This window comes from Durio zibethinus, chromosome 2, assembly GCF_047325235.1.
Source record: "Durio zibethinus cultivar Kanyao isolate XHJ-2024 chromosome 2, ASM4732523v1, whole genome shotgun sequence".
NCBI classification, from domain to species: Eukaryota; Viridiplantae; Streptophyta; class Magnoliopsida; order Malvales; family Malvaceae; genus Durio; species Durio zibethinus.
The window spans coordinates 5,276,205-5,298,487 of NC_143163.1; the positions used below are offsets into that span (position 1 = coordinate 5,276,205).

General features: G+C 31.0%; 3 protein-coding genes across 4 annotated transcripts; 1 reads left to right on the plus strand and 2 right to left on the minus strand.

Moving 5' to 3' along the window:
• Positions 1-94: 94 nt before the first annotated feature.
• Positions 95-2,400, plus strand: LOC111309032 (tubulin alpha-2 chain-like). The gene is made up of 4 exons (XM_022907805.2): positions 95-291; positions 770-1,004; positions 1,100-1,470; positions 1,555-2,400. Exons 1-4 carry the CDS (start codon positions 199-201, stop codon positions 2,206-2,208), a joined length of 1,353 nt encoding a protein of 450 aa, XP_022763540.1. The 5' UTR covers positions 95-198; the 3' UTR covers positions 2,209-2,400.
• A 387-nt stretch (positions 2,401-2,787) lies between these two features.
• Positions 2,788-5,240, minus strand: LOC111308326 (uncharacterized). Of its 2 annotated transcripts, XM_022906647.2 has the most exons (4): positions 4,884-5,240; positions 4,339-4,568; positions 3,504-3,611; positions 2,788-3,025 (listed from the first exon to the last, which is right to left on the minus strand). In XM_022906647.2, the coding sequence occupies exons 1-4, from the start codon at positions 5,080-5,082 to the stop codon at positions 2,903-2,905; spliced, it is 660 nt and encodes a 219-aa protein (XP_022762382.2). In that variant the 5' UTR covers positions 5,083-5,240; the 3' UTR covers positions 2,788-2,902. The 2 variants fall into 2 exon arrangements, with proteins under 2 accessions (XP_022762382.2, XP_022762383.2); XM_022906648.2 differs by lacking the exon at positions 3,504-3,611 and having other exon boundaries at positions 4,884-5,219.
• Positions 5,241-6,384: 1,144 nt separating this feature from the next.
• LOC111309033 (pyruvate kinase isozyme A, chloroplastic-like) lies at positions 6,385-10,645 on the minus strand. The gene is made up of 7 exons (XM_022907808.2): positions 9,816-10,645; positions 9,540-9,627; positions 9,229-9,419; positions 8,864-8,982; positions 7,764-8,007; positions 7,388-7,622; positions 6,385-6,921 (listed from the first exon to the last, which is right to left on the minus strand). Exons 1-7 carry the CDS (start codon positions 10,335-10,337, stop codon positions 6,593-6,595), a joined length of 1,728 nt encoding a protein of 575 aa, XP_022763543.1. The 5' UTR covers positions 10,338-10,645; the 3' UTR covers positions 6,385-6,592.
• Between the last annotated feature and the right edge of the window lie 11,638 nt (positions 10,646-22,283).

Below are 22,283 nucleotides of genomic sequence, written 5' to 3' on the forward strand. Positions count from 1 at the left end.
GCCCTAATCTTAACCACAGGCCCACCCTAAATATCTGTAATTGTTTCCCACTCTCCAACTATAAATATACCTATCCAGCCCTACCATCAAATCCATCAGATCTCAATTGTTGTCTCAGAAGGTGTCTTGATAAACGCCTTCTGTTTAGTTTTCCCAATCTTTTTCTGTGCTCTGATTTTGAAAATTCCATAAGCGAAAATGAGAGAGTGCATTTCAATCCACATTGGTCAGGCCGGTATCCAGGTCGGAAATGCCTGCTGGGAGCTGTACTGCCTTGAACACGGAATCCAGGTAGCCATCTCTCTTCCTTTCAAATTTTGTATCTGCTCAAGTTTTCATTTTGATTCAGATCTGCATTTCACGCTTCTTCATGCAAATGTGCATTTCCGCATTTCGTTCAGATCTGCGTTTTACCTCTTAATCTTATCATTAACTGTCTTTTTTTATCTATGAGTGTATGATCTGCTTAGATTCATTGCATTTATAGGTGTTGGTTTGATTTTACCTTAGATTTGAGATTTTTATGTCTACATTTTTCTTGTTTGGTTTTTCTCTTCTGTTAGGCTTTTTATTCCACCAGATCTGGTTAATCTTTGTTTATATCTTTAAAATGTTGTTGGATCTTTAAATCTTTGTTTTGAAAATGTAAGGCGTTTTGAGCGATATTTCTTTTCTAGATTCATGCTATTCTTTATTAGTCTGTAGCTATTTAGCTTTGAAATTTATGATCTGGCGTATGAATAACGAACACTTGTGTTTCTGTTAACAGCCTGATGGGCAGATGCCAAGTGACAAGACCGTTGGAGGAGGTGATGATGCTTTTAACACCTTTTTCAGTGAAACTGGTGCTGGGAAGCACGTTCCTCGTGCTGTCTTCGTGGATCTCGAGCCCACTGTTATTGATGAAGTGAGGACCGGTACTTACCGCCAGCTTTTCCACCCAGAGCAACTCATCAGTGGCAAGGAAGATGCTGCCAACAACTTTGCCCGTGGCCACTACACCAGTAAATTCTTTTGAACCTTATTCCATTGCCTTGCTTGCATATGATTTGTTTATTTGTTTCACTGGAACTAATAATTAGCTATTTACTTGTTTCAGTTGGAAAGGAAATTGTTGACCTGTGCTTGGACCGCATCAGGAAGCTTGCTGATAACTGCACTGGTCTCCAAGGGTTCCTTGTTTTCAACGCTGTTGGTGGAGGCACTGGATCTGGTCTTGGTTCTCTTCTTTTGGAGCGTTTGTCTGTTGATTATGGCAAGAAGTCCAAGTTGGGCTTCACCGTCTACCCATCTCCCCAGGTCTCCACCTCTGTAGTTGAGCCCTACAACAGTGTTCTCTCAACTCACTCCCTTTTGGAGCACACTGATGTGGCTGTTCTTCTTGACAATGAGGCTATCTATGACATTTGCAGGCGCTCTCTTGACATTGAGCGACCCACCTACACCAATCTCAACCGCCTTGTCTCTCAGGTATCATAAAGTTCTAGCCACGTTCCGTGTTTGTGTGGTCTTTTTGTTAATGGTTTGTCCTAATATTTTTCTCTTGGGATTTAGGTGATTTCCTCCTTGACTGCCTCACTGAGGTTTGATGGTGCCTTGAATGTGGATGTGACTGAATTCCAGACCAACTTGGTCCCCTATCCAAGGATCCACTTTATGCTTTCCTCATATGCTCCAGTAATCTCTGCTGAGAAGGCTTACCATGAGCAGCTCTCCGTTGCTGAAATCACCAATAGTGCCTTTGAGCCATCATCTATGATGGCCAAGTGTGATCCTCGGCATGGCAAGTACATGGCTTGCTGTTTGATGTACCGCGGTGATGTTGTGCCAAAGGATGTCAATGCTGCCGTTGCTACCATCAAGACCAAGCGCACCATTCAGTTTGTTGACTGGTGCCCAACTGGATTCAAGTGTGGAATTAACTATCAGCCACCCACTGTTGTTCCTGGAGGTGACCTTGCCAAGGTCCAGAGGGCTGTTTGCATGATTTCCAACTCCACCAGTGTGGCTGAGGTGTTCTCTCGCATTGACCACAAATTTGATCTTATGTACGCCAAGCGTGCCTTTGTTCACTGGTATGTGGGTGAGGGTATGGAAGAAGGAGAATTCTCTGAGGCTCGTGAGGATCTTGCTGCACTGGAGAAGGATTATGAAGAGGTTGGTGCTGAGTCAGGTGAGGGTGAAGAGGAAGGTGATGATGAGTACTAAGTATATCTGAGTGAGGGCTTGCGTTTTGTGAGCCAGTGATTTGTTGTCTTTTATCACGTGTTGCTTCTGTATTGTGTGAGCTTCTCTTCTTCGAAATTTGTTAAAAGACTTGATGTGGTATTCTATGCACATTAATTAGTCTGTTGACTGTTGTGTTTGTGTTGAAACGTGATGTGGTTCCTTTTTTTTTCATTGTTGCTATTGATTCATGTTAGTTTTGAGAGAGGTTGCTATCTTGCCATAATAAGAAATTAAATCTATTATTTGCCATAAAATAGGGTTATTATCAAGACAGCATAATAAGAAATTAAACTTTCAAATCAATAGTTAACTTGGTATATGTTTTGATCACGAGTAACGCCCCTTGATTGTTTACCCAATGCAATGATGCATGTGTTTGAGACACTAGATTTGAAAATCTGGTTCCTGGCTCCGGTTGAGCCGCTCCCCACCCCTCCCCGCCCTTTTCTACCAATTCAATTTCCTAACAAATAAAAAGTCTATAACCATCTATATTTTAAAGCCAATTTCGCAAGGAATTGGATCTATAAAACAGTATGAAAGACACCGAACCTTCAATTGGAGCGAGAAGTTCCTGCTGATAAAAGATTTAGAAAGAAAGAATTACAGTAGGTGAAGGAAATATGCTACAGAAACCTGTAATTTAAGTCTAAGAAATTTTCTGGTATGTCCTTCAATTTACACCAGGGGCTGTTTGAGAAATCCTTTCATCTTCCAGAAGTGCATAAGGATCGATGAATTGCGGTGATGAAACGGGAGTCTCACTTCCATCATGAATGAAAGATGGTCCAAAATACTGCCCAAGGAAAAATTATCAGTATGTAGCCTTTATAACAAACAAAGCCAAACAAAGAGCATCTGCAACCCTTCAAATGCAAATCAACAAAAAAGCAGCAAGTATTTAGCAAAGAGGATATTGGATAAAACAGAACTATAGCCAAACTCTTAATGGCAGACAGAAAATGAAGAACTAGGTGATGGTTCAAGGTAATAAAAACAGTACAAACACACCGATGAAATCTCATCCCAGTAACTTCTCAATGCAATAGTACATGTAGGTCAAACAAACATCAAAAGTAACGATAGGTACAAAATGAAAAGGACTAAAAGAGAATAAATGTCATTTTTTTCCCTTTTTAAGAAGGGAATTTTCCTTTAAGCTCACTGCAGCCACTGCAATAGTTCTAATAACAGCACAGCCCGTGATAACAAGGAGTTTTTTGTGTTTCAATTTCCTAAAGTCAAAATCCAAGAGTGAGAGAAAGGGAACTAACGAGGTAGAGAGCAGAAAAGAATGCTATAGTTGAAAGGATCAAAGGCCAAAAGCTGAGGAAGAAAGTTCCTCCAAGTTTTAGCAACAGTTTAGCCCGCGGTACTAGCCCCTGAACAATGAAAATATAAGTTCAGTTCTTGTCTCGTGTTCGCAAATACAGAAATTAAATGCACAAAAACATGACATTGCTTGAAGTAATGAGAGATTAGCCCAACCATACTGAAATAAATAAATAAACACATAACAAGTTTAAGGTTAGAAACAGGAACAAAAATAAATATAAAAATGCTCTTGATCCCGGAACAGTTAGTTATATATGAAGAAATTAAAATAAAATGAGAAACATTGGGTCAATAACAAAATTGCTCAACGAAACAGAAGACAAATAAATCAAGTTCAGTGCAGCGGAAAGTAAAAACAAAGGAGGACGTTGTTGTTGATTCTACAACAATCTCCAAAAGAAGATAGAGAAATTTTGTATCTTTTTCTAAAATGTTAAAGTAATAACAACACCAAAAATGTAAATGAACCCCGGAGATAAAGTTGTTTCTCATTTTCCTTTAAAATCCAATCAAGGAAACAAGTGTAGATCACACTCCAAATCTAGTGTGTTAAGATTATGAAGCTACCATTACAAGTCAGAATGTTCATAATTGTGCTAAAGTACAATTATCAATAACTAGCTGAAGCACTCAAGTTTCATTAGCAAGATGAAGCATATGTAACAAAATCTTTTAAGGAAGCTTGTTCATAAGGTCTGAAAGCAACAAAAAGCAAGACTGTTATCAATTAACACAAGGCACAGCATGCAAAATCATTATGTAAAATCTATCAACCTCAAGGCCTTCACTATTCAACTCCATGGAGCGCTCCCTTTGATTAGATAAGCTTTTCTCATATTCAGTTGAGACAACATTCCTTTTGGAGAAACTTCCTGCTTCCTCCCCCACTTTCATCTCCTCATCCAGTCCAAAATTGGTTTTTTTGGCATCCTCAAGCAATGAAGTGGGTGTCATCCCCCTCCTTTTCAATTCCTTCATAAACAGTGACTCAGGAGGCTCTTTACCTACTCAAAAAAGGAGATAAGACACCCAATTTATAAGCCCCAAAGAAATTAGCACCCACTTAACTAAATTTTCAAGCAAAAACTAACAAGCCGGATGAATAACATAATTTCTTAGCCCATTTTCTGATCCAAAAAATTAGCAAATTTGAAACTATAAATGTTTCATCTTTTCAATGTATTCTTCATTAATTTCTGAAAGCTTTTCAATTTCTTTTTGAAGGACTTAACACGAGTTTGTTTCAAATTTTTTGAAATGAAAGTAGGAAAAAAGATACAATTAAAATGAGTGAAAGCTTTAGAAATTGAAGAACATACCATTGCTTTTGTTGTCACCTCCTTGAGTAGAACAATAAATTCTAGATCTTTGGCTGTGCAAAGACTTGAAGCTTCTAAATTTATTAAAGTTGAAAATTTTCTTCCTGAAATCAGATTTTCCAGGAAAATTTGACTGGGAAATGGAAATGGAAGAGAAAACAGGGTTCAGAATCTGTAGAGAAGTCATTTTATTTTGCATTTATTGCTCTGCATCAAAATTTGAAATAATTAAAGAGAAAGAAAATTTTCAAATTTTCCAAGAAATCAGAATTTAAATGAGTTTTAACAGCCTTTCTGAGTTGAGTAAAACAACGGGAAAGGATTTTTTTTTTCTTTTTTTTTTTTGGTTTTTGTAAATTATGCTGTGGAGAGAAGAAAGTAGATGCACGTAACGTGAGCAAGGGAGGCTGTGGGGTGGTTGTTTTTGTTTGGTAGCGTAATCGAGGGGGCGTAAATTAGCGCGGGAGAACTTTCATCAACTAATGTGCGCGGAAGAGAGAGGTGTGCGGTTGTGTTTTGTTGGTATCGATTGTGGTTCCCAAATGATTGTAGAGAGCTCTCATGTATGACCCACACTTTTTTGACAATCTATACAAGCCTCTTACGTTTTATAATTATTTTAAGAAAAATATTTAAAATAATTTAAATTTTAAAATTTAACATTTATAATATTTTATATGCATTTGATTTTGATTTTTTTTATAAAAATATTGATTATTGTAATAATTCTTAAAAATTTATCTTAGACATTTAAACTCAATGTAATTAAAATATTATCATATATTATTTATTAATTTTAAATATATTTTAAAATAATATGTTGCAATCTCTAATTTCAAATATGAAATTCATTTAGATAAATTTTGTTATATTTTATTCTGATTGCATGAATTCGTCAATGTTACAAACAATAATCTTTATACATACTCAACATTTGAAATGTATTAATTATTTATTTAATCTACAGGCAAATAGATGCAAATATATCACTTATTTTACATTTTGTTAAAAATAAAAAATCGTTTTACATGTGATTTGATGGCTATGACGGCTTTGTTTAAAATAATTTTCCCTTTCATGTGGTTCATGCAAACGTATCGAATTGTGCATTTTATATTCTCTTGGTTTGACGACGTCGAAGATTCCAACGTTGGACAGGAACAAAATGTCTTACGCAAGATGGGGCAAATTTGGTTGGACTTTTCCGTGCACGCTAGTACTGCTGTAGCCGTTACAAGAATCCTACTTGCATCAATCAAACGCATTGGATCAGATCTACTTGCTTCTTCGTCTAAGCGAAGCAGTTGTGGCCTCACCTATTTAGATCATCCTCCTCAGCAGCTTGTGTCGTGCATGCTAGAAAATTGTTCGGGTGTTTCAAGACTCAGTCTTGCGTGTCATGATTTCATAGGTGAGTTATAGAATGAGAATTGGTTTTTGACTGTATATTAGAATTGATTTTGAGATATAAGTATTTTAGTCTCGATCAACTATCCATCCCTCAAGTCAGAAGCATTTTAAATTGAATCTAAATGTGATTACACAATAGAATAGCAGCTGAAAATGATCTGTCACGCATTTTCACAAGTATTAATGGTGAATTATTGTCATGCAACAAGCTTATGATCATAGGAAAATGATTTAACATGTGTGACTTGGTACTTCCTAATGGACAATAGTTGAGCAGCATGTCCAAGGCAAATGACTTCCTAAACAACTGTCTTCACTTGGACCGATTGGTATGCAGTGGAATTTATATGAGTTGGAGCTAAATCTGAGACCACCAAAACTGTATCTCCAGTTTTCAACATCCCCTTTGTTCTTATAAGGTCAATGGTTCTTGAGATGTTAGCCTCCATATCATCTGACAGGTCAACAAGGAGGGGAATAACTCCCCATTGAAGATTCAGAGCCATACGGGTGCCATTGTCAGTTGTGAACGCAAATATGGGCGGGTATGGACGGTTGCGAGACAGGAGTGATGCCATTTGTCCATGCTTTGTGTACACAAAGATGGCATCAACGCCAAGATTATTAGCTGCATAGAAAGTGCACGACTAAAATCAGACATAACATGAAAGAGCTGTCTTAGATTCTAATAAGCCAAATCATCCGTGTGAATAAGTGCCTCAACTGCTATCGTACTAACAATAGAGTAACTCAATTATCAATACTTTTCCCTTTTTTTTTTTTTTGGGGGGGGGGGGGGGGTGGGGTGATAGGGAATAACCTAGATTAAAACATATTTTTCACTACAGTTGATATAAATTGCTTAAGGCAATTGCAGTAACTAGTGGCTTGAGTCTTTCTTCAATTTGAGTTTTTCAGGGTACGAACCCTGCTCCAATCAAACCAAGTCCCTTAGAATGAAGAATCATATATACAAACAAAACCTATTTTATGAGAGCATAAAATGGTTCAAGTCAGGGTTGGTAGCCTTGATGTCATGTGATACTAACAAGACTAAATTTTAATTGTACAGGAAGGCTACTGAGGATAAATACCTATTTCAACAGCACAATTGCAGATCTGCTCAGCAATGCGATCAGGCAATGACACTCCAAGTTGGCGCTGGTGGAGAATACTTCGTCGATTTTCCTCCTGACTCCATAGTTCCATCCGACTACTAGCCATCTGCAAGACAGAAAGAGCCTTCTGCCCATATGGTCCAATAGCTGACTCACCTGATAACATTAAGGCATCCGCATACTGCCGAACTACTTCAGAAACATCTGCTACCTGGTTGCACCACAGAAGAATATATTAAAAAGAAATTCTACAAATGTTCCCTATATATGTAATTACGTAAATGTCAGTTTTCTAGATGTTTTTCTCATAACCAAATATCAACAATAAAATCAGTTAAGACTATGATACTACCTCAGCTCGTGTTGGGGTTGGATATTCAACCATTGACTCAAGAAGTTGAGAAGCTACAATAACTGGCTTGTTCAATTCTCTGCAAATATGAGTTATTTCCTCTTGGACTGTCGGAATCTGTTCGTAAGGGATTTCAACTCCAAGGTCACCTCGAGCCACCATGATTCCATCAGAAGCCTTTACAATCTCTTCCAATTTCTGGAGTGATTCCAAGCTCTCAACCTTTGCCAACACCCTAGTGGATCTGCACATGCCAAAAATTCGTGATTTTCATAAACTTTGAGAACATATAGAAGAAAAGCCTTTTTACTTTAGTATGAAAGATAAATTTATAGCTTTTCTTTCTGGGAAAATTTCAAATAAAAAACAGAATATTAAATGTTGGTGTTTAACTGCAGAAAGATGAAGAACATTATAGTCACAGGGTTCTTATGAGAAAAATGAGAGGAAAAATTGTACACATTATTACATACAAACACACATGCGCAAACACACAAGAAAAAAAAGGGCAGAGACAGTAAATATTTAGACCACCATATGACCATTGAAATTCAAGCTTTTACTCACATGGGAAAGCTTGAATTTTCTTTTTTTTTTTTTTTTTAAAGGTTGTAGCATATATGACAGTCTATTTGTTCTCCATAGCTAGGCCAGATATTTGTTCAGGGTGATTTAATCAAATTCCACCCCAAAAGAATAAAGCTTCTTTTTCAATTATGTTTCATACATCATTCAAGTTTTACTTATTGATTGAATTGCAGATTAGAGAAGGCTTATATTTATATTTAATTTAAGAGTGACTCAAAAACCAGAAGAGTTCTTGGTAGGAACTCTCTAATAGTAAAACGGCATCCTATCCTGACAATCTTGCACATGTAGGGCTTAACAGTTCAATACTCTTTCAGAGATACCACAAATAATCTGTTTTTCGGGATGACACTAAGGAATAATAAATAGAATCTGGCCCCAAATGAATAGAAATTATACAGAAAGAAATCAAAAGTTGTGAATAAGTGAGATTGTTGAGCCAGTATAACACTTCTGTTGTGTTTGGTAAGCTAGTATAATTGATAAATGTTTAGCTTGGTGATGATATTTACCTGGATGACCTCATGTAGAGATAGTTCTTTAATTGCCCAACAGAATCAGCATCATTGACAAAAGAGAGCGCTATGAAGTCAACACCTTCAGTAACTCCAAACTCAATGTCGGCCCAATCCTGTAGATTTGATGATAAATGTTTATGAGCATTAGAAGGAAGCAGGACTAAAATTATCCTCTAATATAGCATTAGCTGGTAAAGTCCAATATTTGAAAATGCTGATTTGATATCCATGAACTCAGATTGGCTAAATTAAAATCAAGGATTATGTCTAAACTAATTCAATGAGTCAAAAGTGATGACTATCTGCTATGGCATCTAAGAATAATTCCAACTCAAACCCACAATCATAATGAATTGAACCTTTTTTGAGAGCGTGGGAAGCTCGGAATTCCTTGCTACAAGCTTTCCATCTCTCCAGAAGCTAAATTTGGCACGAGGCAGAAATAGACCAGAGTCTATACACTGACAATGCAAATCATTCCCAACTTTCTCAATTACTTCAAAGCTAGCCATTCCACCATCAATGACAAGTACATCACCTACTTCAATACCTGTCATCCATAGTCCATACAACATATTGAGATACAATTAACCTTAAATAAAAATTTCACCATTAGTATTTGGTTGAATTGATTCTTGGCACAAATAGATAATAGATATAGCTTTACTACCTTCAGAAAAACCTTCATAGCTCGCTTGAACTGTGAATGGACGGGAACCCTCAAACTTTTGAGCTGTAAATAACCAGATGGAACCTTCCTGGTATCCCAACAAGGAAGCAAAAAATACAACCCATCAAAATTGTTTCTCTCTTCTCACAAATGGGCATTTGTACTAGAAAATGACACTAAATATTCATGTTTTCCACTTTTAGAACAACTCTATTAATGTAAATTACAATATATTCATAAAGTTCTAGAAAATAAAAGAAGGGGAAAAAGGAATACCTCTACTTTGACAGTAGAGGGAGCACCATGATCAAGCACATGAATCTGGCTACCTTCAGTATCAATCATAACTGAAACACAGAAACCCTTTTCCTCATTCAACCTCTTGATCTTCTTAATCACATCACGGTGCCAATCCCGTGTGTTATGACACATATTAAGCCTAGCCACATTCATTCCTCCCAATGCCAACTTCTCTAAATCCTCCAGCGAACAACAAGCCGGCCCTATGGTGCAAACAAGCTTTGTTTTCCTCATCCCCAAGAAACCCTTTTCTCTCAACTCCCCCTCGGACACTACATCAAAAATCAATTCTCCTTTTGCTTTCTTTACTTCCTCTAAACCACCAATTTGCACTGATGCTTTGACTTCAACCCTGACCATGCCCTTCACTTTACCTCCATTGCCAATAGCCCCGCAAGGTACAACCTTGGCTCCAAAAGCTTCATTTTTATAACCAAATTTTGTGGCTCTTTCAGTTATAAGACTACGAGCAAGTATTGAATCGCTGGCAACCGCCATGGCTGGAAATAACCAAAACCAAGATCAAGATCACAGTCACTTTAAACCATACTAGAGGGATCTGCAAACTGAAGCTGGATCAATGTAGCATCAAAAAGTGGTTAATTGGATTCCGAGTAACAAAGACGTGGAAATCATCGATGGGTTGTTGGGTTTTTTCATTGAAATCACAGACGAAATTTGTTTCTTTATTGTGACAAATGAACGGAGTTTCCAAAGGCGAAAGTATAAAACAGTAATGAATACCCTTTTCACCAAAAAAATAAAACGTTAAAGGGAATATTTAATGAAAGTATAAGATACGGACAAAAGAAAAAACAGTGAACTTCGACGGCTTCATTGTTGCCTGTTGGCGTGGGGACTAGGAAGCGAGTAATGCAATTATTTATTTTGAAAAACGACGAGAAAGGAAAAATGGGCTTCCAGCGTTTAACAGGTGTCCAAAACCTCAACGGTCAAATACCCTTTTAAAGGGAACAAGTCACTTTCCTGCTGGGCAAGAACAAGAGTAAACTCGTGAAGTGGGTTGGGTTCTGTAAAGACTGAAGATGTTGAAGTTGAAGCATTGGCCTTCGGCCCTTAGGGATTGGTCATGTCCGTTCACATTTGTACGGACAACTTGACAGTGGATGCCAGGTGGTCCCAACGGGAGTTGGGAGGCCCCGGCAATCACTTCTTGCTGCTCCTGGCTTGATATTTGCCATAGATGTTGGCTTGGGTTTGAATTTTGCCTCTAGTGTTTTTAAATATTTCAACGTTTTATGTGGTATTTTGTTTATAAATATAAAAGTCAAAATCTTTTAAAAAAAATAACTTTACGTAGATAGTTTATATTTTTTTATATATGAATAAATTTAAAAAGTTGATTTATTTTAATAAATGTATTTTATTTATTTAAAATCATTTTATTATTTTAAAATAATTAATTAAACTAAATTAATTATATTTATATCCTTTTTAAATATATAATATTCTTACCTTATATGAATAAGTTATAATTAAATTGATCAATAATATAATATAATAAATTAATTAATTAATTATATATTTTTATATTTTAATTAGTACATTCTAATATTCTTACTTAATATACATTGTTAAAGAATTTTATCAAATTATTAAATGATATTTTTTTTATTATATCTCATAAATTATTTCTATTACTTTTATTTTTACTTTTTATTTAATTTATTATAATAAATATTAAATACTTTGAACACTTTACTAATATGAATAGAAGTGTTATAGGCATCGAGATGTGTTGGTAATTGATTAAGAGTGTTAATTTTTGGTAAAGATACTTTGGGTTCTAGATTATTTTTTGTTAGTCAAAAGCAACTCTCCAAATACCTCCAAATACATTGGTTTATTTGTCATTTGTAAATCATCACTATCTATGTAATTTTTTATTTTCATTCTTTCTAAATTTTTTCTATTGACATCTATCCATCCATTAGATAATGCTTCTACTACTGAAATATTTCCTATGTACATAGATAGGGGTATATACGTATAAGACCCTCTTTTTTATGACCACATACAATTCTTTTTTTTTCTTCATATTTATTAATTGAAATAGCACTAGATTTTATATATTCATATATAATATATATACATATACATATATATATATATGTATAGTATGTATGTATGTATGTATGTATGTATATTTTTTTCTTCATTTGTATCAATTGAAATAATGGTGGATTCTGTATATTTATATAAGATGTATTTACATGCATATTATAATCGTAGCCATTTATATATATGTGTGCATATATATTTATTTTTATTTAGATTTTCATTTCTTTTATATTTTTAATTGATTTTTTCTTATTATAGGGTTTGTCCATTGAAATATATGATATTGACTACAAGAGTAAAAATGAAAAATTAAATTAAGAAAGATGATGATCAGAAGATCTCCAACAATAATATATCCAATATGTTTAAGAAAATTGAAAAAAAAATCTCAAATCATTGTTTTGAAAGAGAAAATATAATATTGTTGGGTATTTCAATCTTTTTTGAAAAAAAAAAAAAAGCTTCCAAAATTTTGCTTAAAGAGATTTTAAAAAATACGTGAAAATTTTTTTATGAATCCAATAAAAATCAACAATAATAATCTTGTAAATGAAGATTCAAAAGAGGATCAGACCATATAATCAAGTTTAATATAATTTAAATTATTTATTTGATCTTGAAATGTACTTATTTATATTTTAATAAATATGCTTTTATGGAAAATTGGATATATTTGTCTTCTATTATATTGCTAATTATGATATAACCTTTTACATTTTTCAAACGAGTAATTTATGGTGTCCCAATATTGATTAATTCATGTAGTACATATGTCGTGGACTAAATGGGGCAAAATGGACATTAGGATGAGAAAAAAAATGAAAAAACTAAAAATTGCTTCCAAATCATAGATTTGGATTGGTTGTTTTATTTGGTTCAGTTTAAGTTTGAATATTAAATGTGTATATAATATATATATATATATATACACGTGTATACATATATATTAAATTTGGATCGAATTGTGAATAAAAAATAAAAAATCAAAAAAATCAAATTGAATTAAATTATATATTTTTATTAACTTTTATTTATATATATTTTAAATTTTTATAAAATAAGAATAATTATTTTATACCAAATCTATTTAAAATATATTAAAAATTATATTAAAATAATATATAAAAAATTTAAAATTTAAAAACTAATAAACCGAATCAAACCAATAGATATCGTTTGGATCGAATAATATATAAGTTAAGTTCAGATTTAGATTGAATTTTAGATATTCATAATTTTATACATTATCCAAAAAATCAAATTAAAATCTGATCAAATCTAAATCATCACTACTTCTCGTAGACATTGTACAAACCTTGTCTCAGCTAAATTACTCTACTAGGAAACTTTAATATACCAAGTATTATATAAGATTAAAGACTATAATAACAATATATTCAAACTTTATTTATATAAATTTCATGTAAACTTCCATACACATATGCCATTGGCTTGTTCTTGATGCTACCTTTCTCCCTTTATAACTTCTTTTCACTCCTTAGTTCTAACTAGAGTTGACAATTTAATCCATCATCGACAGATTTCGACCCGACCCGACCCTACAGAGTCGATTTTTTTTTTTTTAAATTTGAGTTTCAGATTGGGTACGATTTATATAGTATCGGGTAGGGATCGGGCTCAAGTATGAAAAAGCAAAAAAAATTTAGATAGAGTCAAGTTTGGGTTTGATAACACATAAAGTTGAGTCGGATTCAGGGCGAGCAAAATCCGATCCGATGCCAACTCTAGTTCTAACTCTGTCTATCTCAAAATATTCAAAAAGATTTGAATAGTAAATTCTCATTTATATGTATTTCTCATGGCTTTCTTTTGGTGCCATTTTTTTTCTTTAATTTAATTTTGCATTATGTTAACTCCAATTTTGTTTAAGAATATAAAAAAAAATAATTTTTATTGACTTGTGCCAGCATTGTTAAATTATCAAATTATTTTCTTGAATCAAGTCGAACTTAAAAATATACATATATATATATATATTATATTGACATTTTATATAAATGTATAAAATAAAAGTTTTTGACAAAAAATAATATTCTTACATGAAACGCTTGGAATATTTAAATTGATGTCATATATCTAAAAAAAATTTAATTTTGTATCGGGATACCAAATTAATTATTAATAATTTATTATCATTATTACATTAATTTTAAAAGCTTCTTTCCATTTCACAAATAAATTAAATGTCATTGTTATTTCCTTAAATTATTTCCACTTTAATTTACAAAATGTCAAAATTTTCTTAAAATGTAATGCCCATTAATTCAAAATTTTAACTTTTTGGTTAATGCAATAAAAAAATATCTCATTTCAAAAAGAAAAAAAAAGGAAAGAATATCTCCATTATAATTGTCTTCCATTAATCACTCTAATTTTTATTATTAGTCAACCTTTCATTTTCTATTTTAAAATCGTTTTTTCCTTTTGATTGAAAATTTATATAAATTAATGATCATTTAATTTTTCGTTTTGGTAAAATTTTTTATTATTTAAATTGACGTTATTCATTTATATTATTTTTGTATATAATTATATAAAAAAATACATATATCGTGGAACCACAAACTAATTTTTTTAATTAAAGGAGATATTGAAATTTATCATTATATTTTAATTTGATTAAAATTTATTATTTTATTTTATTTTTAATATTCTGACTATACCTAATGAAAATAAAAATTTTATTAAATATTTTGTTACTATATTTAAAATTAATATTGAATAAAATAAAAAACTATAATATAGATATTCAAAATGTAAAGATGTATTATACATGATGTATCACATTAAAAAAATTATTACTTTTATGAAATTTATACTAAAATAAATATTTTTTATATATTAAATTCAAATAAATTTTTATCTATTTTTTATTTTTTACTATGCTTCTTTCTACTTGGTAAATTATAGAATTAGTTTTTACATTAAAAATAATAATCATTGTTAGTGCTTTGCGTGTAACAATTTTGTTGATAGTTTGTTTTTAATTTTTTTTTACAATCACTTAATAAGTTTTAGTACAACTAGAAGTTAAGCAACAACCAACATGATTTGATATTAAGTTTTTTTTTTTTAAATGAGGATTTGATTTTTGACCAAATAAAAACAAATTTGGATGGACAAGTGAAAGTTTTTTTTACTTAATGGATTGAGTGATCGGTAGTTAAAATCAAAACAATTTGAAGTATTCATGATGAAATAGGGTTTTTAATTTTGGGTGATCACATAAAATTGCTAACTTTTAAAATTAAGGGTCAATTGGGTTATGTCAAATTTGAGTAAAATACTATTTAACAATTGATTTATTTATATAAATTTTTTAATCTTAAATTATCAAATGAATTAATAAGAAAGTTTACTCACGTATAGTTGATTGAAAATTTATGTTAATAAATTAGATAGTAATTTTATTCTTTAAAAATTTAATATTGTTGTAGTAATATTTTTGTTTTATAATTTATAAATAAGTATTATAAATTATAAATTTTATTAGAAAATATAAAAACTATTAGAGAATTTATTATGAAAATTAAACTAATAAATTTATATAATTACAGGGCTTATCATTCATAGACAAGAAAAAAGGTTAGACTCATTTTTTTTTTAAATGATGATAATTTTGAAAGCAGTATACCGATCAAAACCCACAAGCTTGAGTACCAAAGTCCTAGTTAATCTCTCATGGTGAAGATCAGCACTCATTTTATAGCATGTGATCTCGAGTTACGTCGACCTATATGGAAACATCTAGTTAATCAACAACATGAAATTCGACAAGCTTAAGGGTAATAACGATTCGATTCGGATTAGATTTGGTTTGATTTTTTTGGATATTGCATAATATTATAAAATTTTAAAATTTGATCCGAATCCAAATCAAACTGAATTTTATTAATTCGATTTGGTTTATCGATTTTTAATTTTAATTTTTTAAATTTTTTATATATTATTTTAATATAAAATTTTAATATATTTAAGTAGATTTTGATATAAAATTATTATTTTTATTTTATAAAAAATTTAAAAATATATAAAAACTAAAAAAATATATAATTCAATTCGATTCAAATTTTTTTTTTTTGGTTTTTCACATCCTAATCCGAATCCAATTTGAACCTAATATATATAATTAATATTCGAACTTGATCCGAATCGAATAGAAAAAAATCAATCCGAATCGAACCGAATATTATGGTTTCAAATCAATTTTTGAATTTCTCTATTTTTTTCTCACCCTTAGACTAGCTTACTTGAAAATTGGTCCATATCAAATTCATCTCTCCAATTATCCATATAACTTAGAAAAACATTTTAAACATTTTCAATATTCTTGGTTTGTTCAATTTTCTTTTTGGCTTGAGTATTCTCCAATAAAAGATTTTGCATATTATTTATCATATTACTTTTTTAACATGAAATCCAATGGGCGATCTGATTACGATGTATTCACTGTTAAATGATTTACATGTTAGAAAAAAGTTAATGCTAAGAAAAATTGTGCTTTTTTTAATTATATTAGAGATGGTCCATGTTTATCACATAATAATGCAATGAGATTTTTATGTGGATTTTGATGAAACAATTTAGGCAAATTAGTAAAGTAATGCATGTATTAAGTTCACAATAAATTTTGGATAACAAGCTATGAGTCAAGACTTCTATGGATGCTGTCTGATGGCTTGCATTTCAAGCTTGTACTTTTAGATGTCATGATAAAACACTTGATTCAAAAATTTGTAGAAATTGTTTTGAGTTGGTTGAACTTTTCACATTTTATAATGATCATTTTAAGAAAATTGTGTTGGCTCTTAAATCGGCCAAGTATATTTCTCATTAATTCAAAAAGAAGTTTTGAATGTTCGTGCTAATAAAGTACAAAATAAGATTCGTGAAGTTATTGGAGATTTGAAAATTTTCATTATTATTAATGAGGCTAGTGATGAATTCAAAAATGAACAAATGGCTTTTGTTTTAAGATTTGTTGACAAAAATGGCTTTATTAGGGCGCGTTTCTTTGATCTTGCTCATGTTAAAGATAGATTTGCATTAACTCTTAAGAATGAAATATGTGTTATTCTTTTTCGTCATAGTCTTGATGTTCAAAACATTAATGGTTAAAGAGACAATAGGGCTAGTAATATACATCGGGAATTGAAAAGATTGAAAGCATTATTCCTTAATAATTATCTTTTTGTTTATTATGTGCATTGCTTAACTCATTGGCTACAATGGGTTTTATTGCTGCATTTAGAGAGGTACATTTTATTCATGAGTTTTTCAATAATTTTGTGGACACTAGTTTTCATTTGGGGCATGCGACCAATTGTTTGATTGTGAATTTTATTGGAATCTTTAAGCCCCGGGTGAATTTATTTCAGTTCATGACACAAAGTGTGGTTTTTTTAGTTTGGGCTTTAGGCCTAATAATTATTATTGGGCCTTTTGGCTTGGTAAACATTTTGTTATCTCTTTTATTTATTTTTTATTTTGTTTAATTTTCTAATAAATAAAAATAAAAAATTGTTTCAATAATAAAAAATGAAAAAAAAAAGATTAAATCAACTGGGATTCTCATGTACGTGATTTCAAATCAAAATTTTTGAAATCCTGTATGCGTGAATTGGGCAAACAAGGTTTGATTTTTTTATTTGCACAAAAAATAGAAAACCTGAATCAAAATTGAAATGCCATAATAAAATCCCAAGATTCAAGCCTTAATTTAATCAGTAAATCCCTAAAGTTTTGTTAAAAATGCCTTATAAATCAAGCATAAATTCACAACAAAAAAATAGGGGAGGAGCTAAAAAATTCATTCACAAATATAATTTATGTTATTTTTGTTTTCTAGAATTTCTTGTAGATTTTGGGATTGTGAGGATTAAGTTAGGTTAGAAAAGTTTTTTGAAAGCTTTAAGAGGAAAATGAGAGTTAGTTTAGCATCTTTGGGCTATTTTTGGAGTTTCCAGATCTTGTTAAAGTTTTCAGTGAAGTTTTTTAGATCTCGACGGCTTTTTGGTGAAGTTACCCAGTTTTTGGTGCACTTATTTAGAAACCGATGAAAATCCATTTGGTGTTCACAAGGTAAGGAGAGACAAAAGGTAAAGGTTTTAGAGAGAGATTGGTTATAGCGTTCTAAGAGAAAAAAAAGACATTTTTGGGTTTTAATTTTCATATAAAATGACATTATTTTATTTTAAGTAAAAAATAAGATTTGCGTGTTTTGCCACAACCCGACTTGAATCGTTCCGCCTGACCTATCGATTCATACTTCAGCTAAGCAGAGGGGGTTGTTGAGCTGAGTCCTTGAATTGTACCATAATTGTCTTCTTTCTATGCTTGAAGCCGAGCTATATGTGCCAACCACCATTTGAACTGAGTTTAAGTACTCTTATTTTATTTTATTATTATTTTTATTTATCTATTCATCCTTTATTTTAAATATATATTTTTAAAAATATAATATTTAAATAAAGCCTTACTAATGGATTGTAAGGTAATTTTTAAATAAAGTTTTACCAACATATTGGAAAATTTTATAATTTTGTGTTTTAAAAAAAAATATTTAAATAAAAGTCTTACTAACAAATTAAAGGGTCAATATTTTTCAAAAATAAGGCTTTACCAACATATTGGATAACCTTATAATTTTAAAAAAATCAAGTTTTTTAAAAAATAATAATAAATAATAAAATAAGATTTTTTATTTTATTTTCGCATAAAATCCTACCAACAGAATGGAAGATAATTTTTAATAAAAAATCTTATCAACAGATTGGAGGATATTTTTTACTATAAACCCTGTTTATATATATTTATTTCTAGAAGTAAAATTAAATAAATCTAATAACAGAGCCTCTTCAAAATATGACAAATAGTCTCCTTAAATACTTATAAGGTGAGCAAATATTCTTAAATTATTATCAATATATTTGAGTAATTTAAGAAAAAAATTTTATATTAAAATATTTGATAAATTTTGGACATGTTTGAAGGCTTGGATAACTTGAAATCACACTAGTATCATCTTTTAGATTGATGTTATGAGGGCGCTATAACCTTTCTAACGCAGAACTGTACTCCCAGACCTAAATTTTGGTTTCGTGGACTAGAATCCATTATTTAGAGATACTTAAGTTAATCTTGAGACTTTTCTTTAAATGTGATAGATTATATCAAGTGGCTAATCACACCATAACAAAAAAAATTGGTAGCGAGTCTATGGCTAGCGGTAGGTTCATGGATCTATACGTTATGATAAATTTGACATTTATTGTCAATTTTGCTAATGCCTCGTGCAAACATCATAGGAATTACAAGTTGTTCAAACAGTTGAAATTGCATGTATGGTAACTATTAATGAGCTTGAGACCAGAAAAGGTGTCAATCTGATAGGCACATTAAAACGAGCTAGAAATACTTATTGGGATTTTCACTTTTACTTTATATGTGGTCTTATAACAATGTTTGATGCAACATGTTTAGTGCTTGATAATATTAAAAGAAAAAGATCCATTTATTCTCAACGAATGGATGCTAGTGTTGTATCAAAATTGATTCAATCATTTAAATTTATTTTTATGTTGCATTTGATAAAAGAGAACATAAGCATTAATGATGTACTATGCCAAGCTTTGCAGAAAAAGCTCAATACATTGTGAATGCTATGCATTTGGTTTTAAGTGCAAATATATTGATTCAGAAATTGAGAGAAGATGGTTGGAATAATTTGCTTGATAATGTGGTATTATTTTTGGACAAGCATGGTTTGAGTATTATGAGTTGAATGCTCAATATTTTTTAAAGTCAAAGTCAACACCAACAAAGAAAAATCACTATGGAGTATCATTATCATTTCGACATATTCAATGAAGTAATTGATTTTTAATTACAAAAGCTAAATAGAGTTGGCATCGGAGGGGCGGGTCGAATTTTCACTTTTCCCGCATTTGACCCGATGCTTTAATTCTTATATCTGATACCTGACCCGCCCCCACTTAGAGGTTCTTGTTAAAAAACCTGACCCCAACCTACTAGGAATACTATTTACCTGAATACAACCTAATCTGATTCGATCTGAATTCACCTATTACCTATTTAAATTTACTGAAAACTTAATAAATCATAGTCTAAATATATTACAAGTATTAACAAATTTAACATAATCACTCACAAATTCAAACTTAGTACATACAACTTTTTTTATCTAAAAAAATCTCACAAATTTTCACCATAAATAATAGAATTATAACATACATAAAAAATAGTAAATTAAAACTTACAAATTCTCACCATAGATGATGAAATTATGAAATATATAAAACTTAGTAAACTAAAATTCAAATATGAAACAAGCATAAGTTAATAACTAAAATTTGAATATAGTACATGTACAAGATAAATATCAAAAGCTTAAACCACCATAATAAAAAGGTAAATTGTTTGAACATCCTTTCATCCAACATGATAAAAATCTTTCAAGACCACAACAAATCATTTCATCATCACTAAGCTAAAGCTTCATATCCTCATTCTCCTCTAACCACACTGTTCTATAAAATAAAACAATAAGATGAATAAATAAATCTCATAAAATAATATATTTTAAAACAATAATATAAAAAATGAATTAGTTAAAAAAGATAATATTATTTACCAAACTAGTTATCTTTTCCTCAATTTCACTCTCATCAACATCTTCGTAAAAAGACTTTTCTTCTAATGAAATTGATCCTACAAGTGAAATAATAAAATAATAACAAATAATATGTAGCAACAAAATATAATAACTAACAATATGCTAAAATAAAAAATAAAATTACATAATATGCATTATTGTACCTTCTTTTTCTTCAGCATATAACCAATTTTGACAATATGTTAAAGCTTCTATAGTCTATTACATTGTGCACTCACCAACCTCCCTTCAGCACTAAAAGTAGACTCTGAAGCAACAGTAGAAATTGATATGGTATAAATATCTCTAACAATAAGTTGTAATGTCAAAAATTGAGGTCTAGTTAGTTTCCATCAATTTAATATATCAAAATCTCTTTTTTTTGTATGACTTCTCCATTCAAGTAATGATCTAATTCTGATTTTATTTTTGATTTCTTTTTTTTTTCCTTGAAACAAAATCACCATAGTCTCCCAAATTTCTTAATTCAGTAACACCAACACCATCTAAGGATGAAAACCTTGAAATAGAAGGTCATTCTTCCTTTTTCAAAGCTAATTTCTCTTCATACTTCTTAAGCAAATCCTAACATATTTGCATAATTCTTTCAATTTCAAATTCAGTATTTTCTTTATAAATCTTTTCAAAGTAATACGCTAACAACTTTGTTTTGTACCTTGGATCTAAAATTGTGGCAACACCCATTATATCATGCACATCATTCCAATATTTTTCAAATTTACCTAACATGCTCACAGCCATACATGAAATAATTCTATTGGTAAGCATAATCCATTCATTCAATGCCAATATGATTTTGTAAATATTAGAAAAATAAAGATTCTCAGTAGCATATTTTGTGTCAGAAAACCTTTCAGTGATATCATAAAATAATTTCAACTTCTCACAAATCTCGGTTGCAATGATCCAATCATTTTCAATTGACAAATATTTGTACAAAAGGATCGCCATGTAATTGCACACAATGAGAAAAAACATCTTTATAAAACAAAGCTGTTCGAAGCATCAAGTAAGTAGAGTTTTATCACGTTTTGACATCAACACACAACTTTTTTAAAGTTGGAATGCGTAATTGACGTGTTGCCTCTTCAAATTTTTTCTACCTCTTTGGTGTAGCACTCCAAAAAAGGATACTATTATGAATTCTTTCAATTCCATCCCCAATCATACTTAATCCATTTTTCACAATTAAATGCAAGATGTGTGCACAACAACGCATATGAAAAAAAGCTCCATTAAGCAAAAGTGCATCACAACCAATTCTATCAATTAACAACTCAATAACACTATAATTCATACTACAATTATCCACTCTAATAGATGAAAATTTTCTATCAATATTTCAATCTAAGAAATTGTAACGCCTTCAATCCCACATCGAAATGATGTGTGGATAAGGAATGATATATATATATATATAGACTTAATCACAAACTTGTGATATACCTTTTGTGGGATAAAATCGTGAGATTTTTGGGTTAAAACGGATAACACCTCATATGTTGGGTGTGACTCTCCATAAATGGTATCAGAGCGATCACCAATCAACAGTCGTGAGAGTCATTAAGTGCTATACGGTGGGGTCGTGGGAGTCACTAAGTGCTACACGGTGGTCTGGTGTGATCTTGACCATGTGGATGGACTCG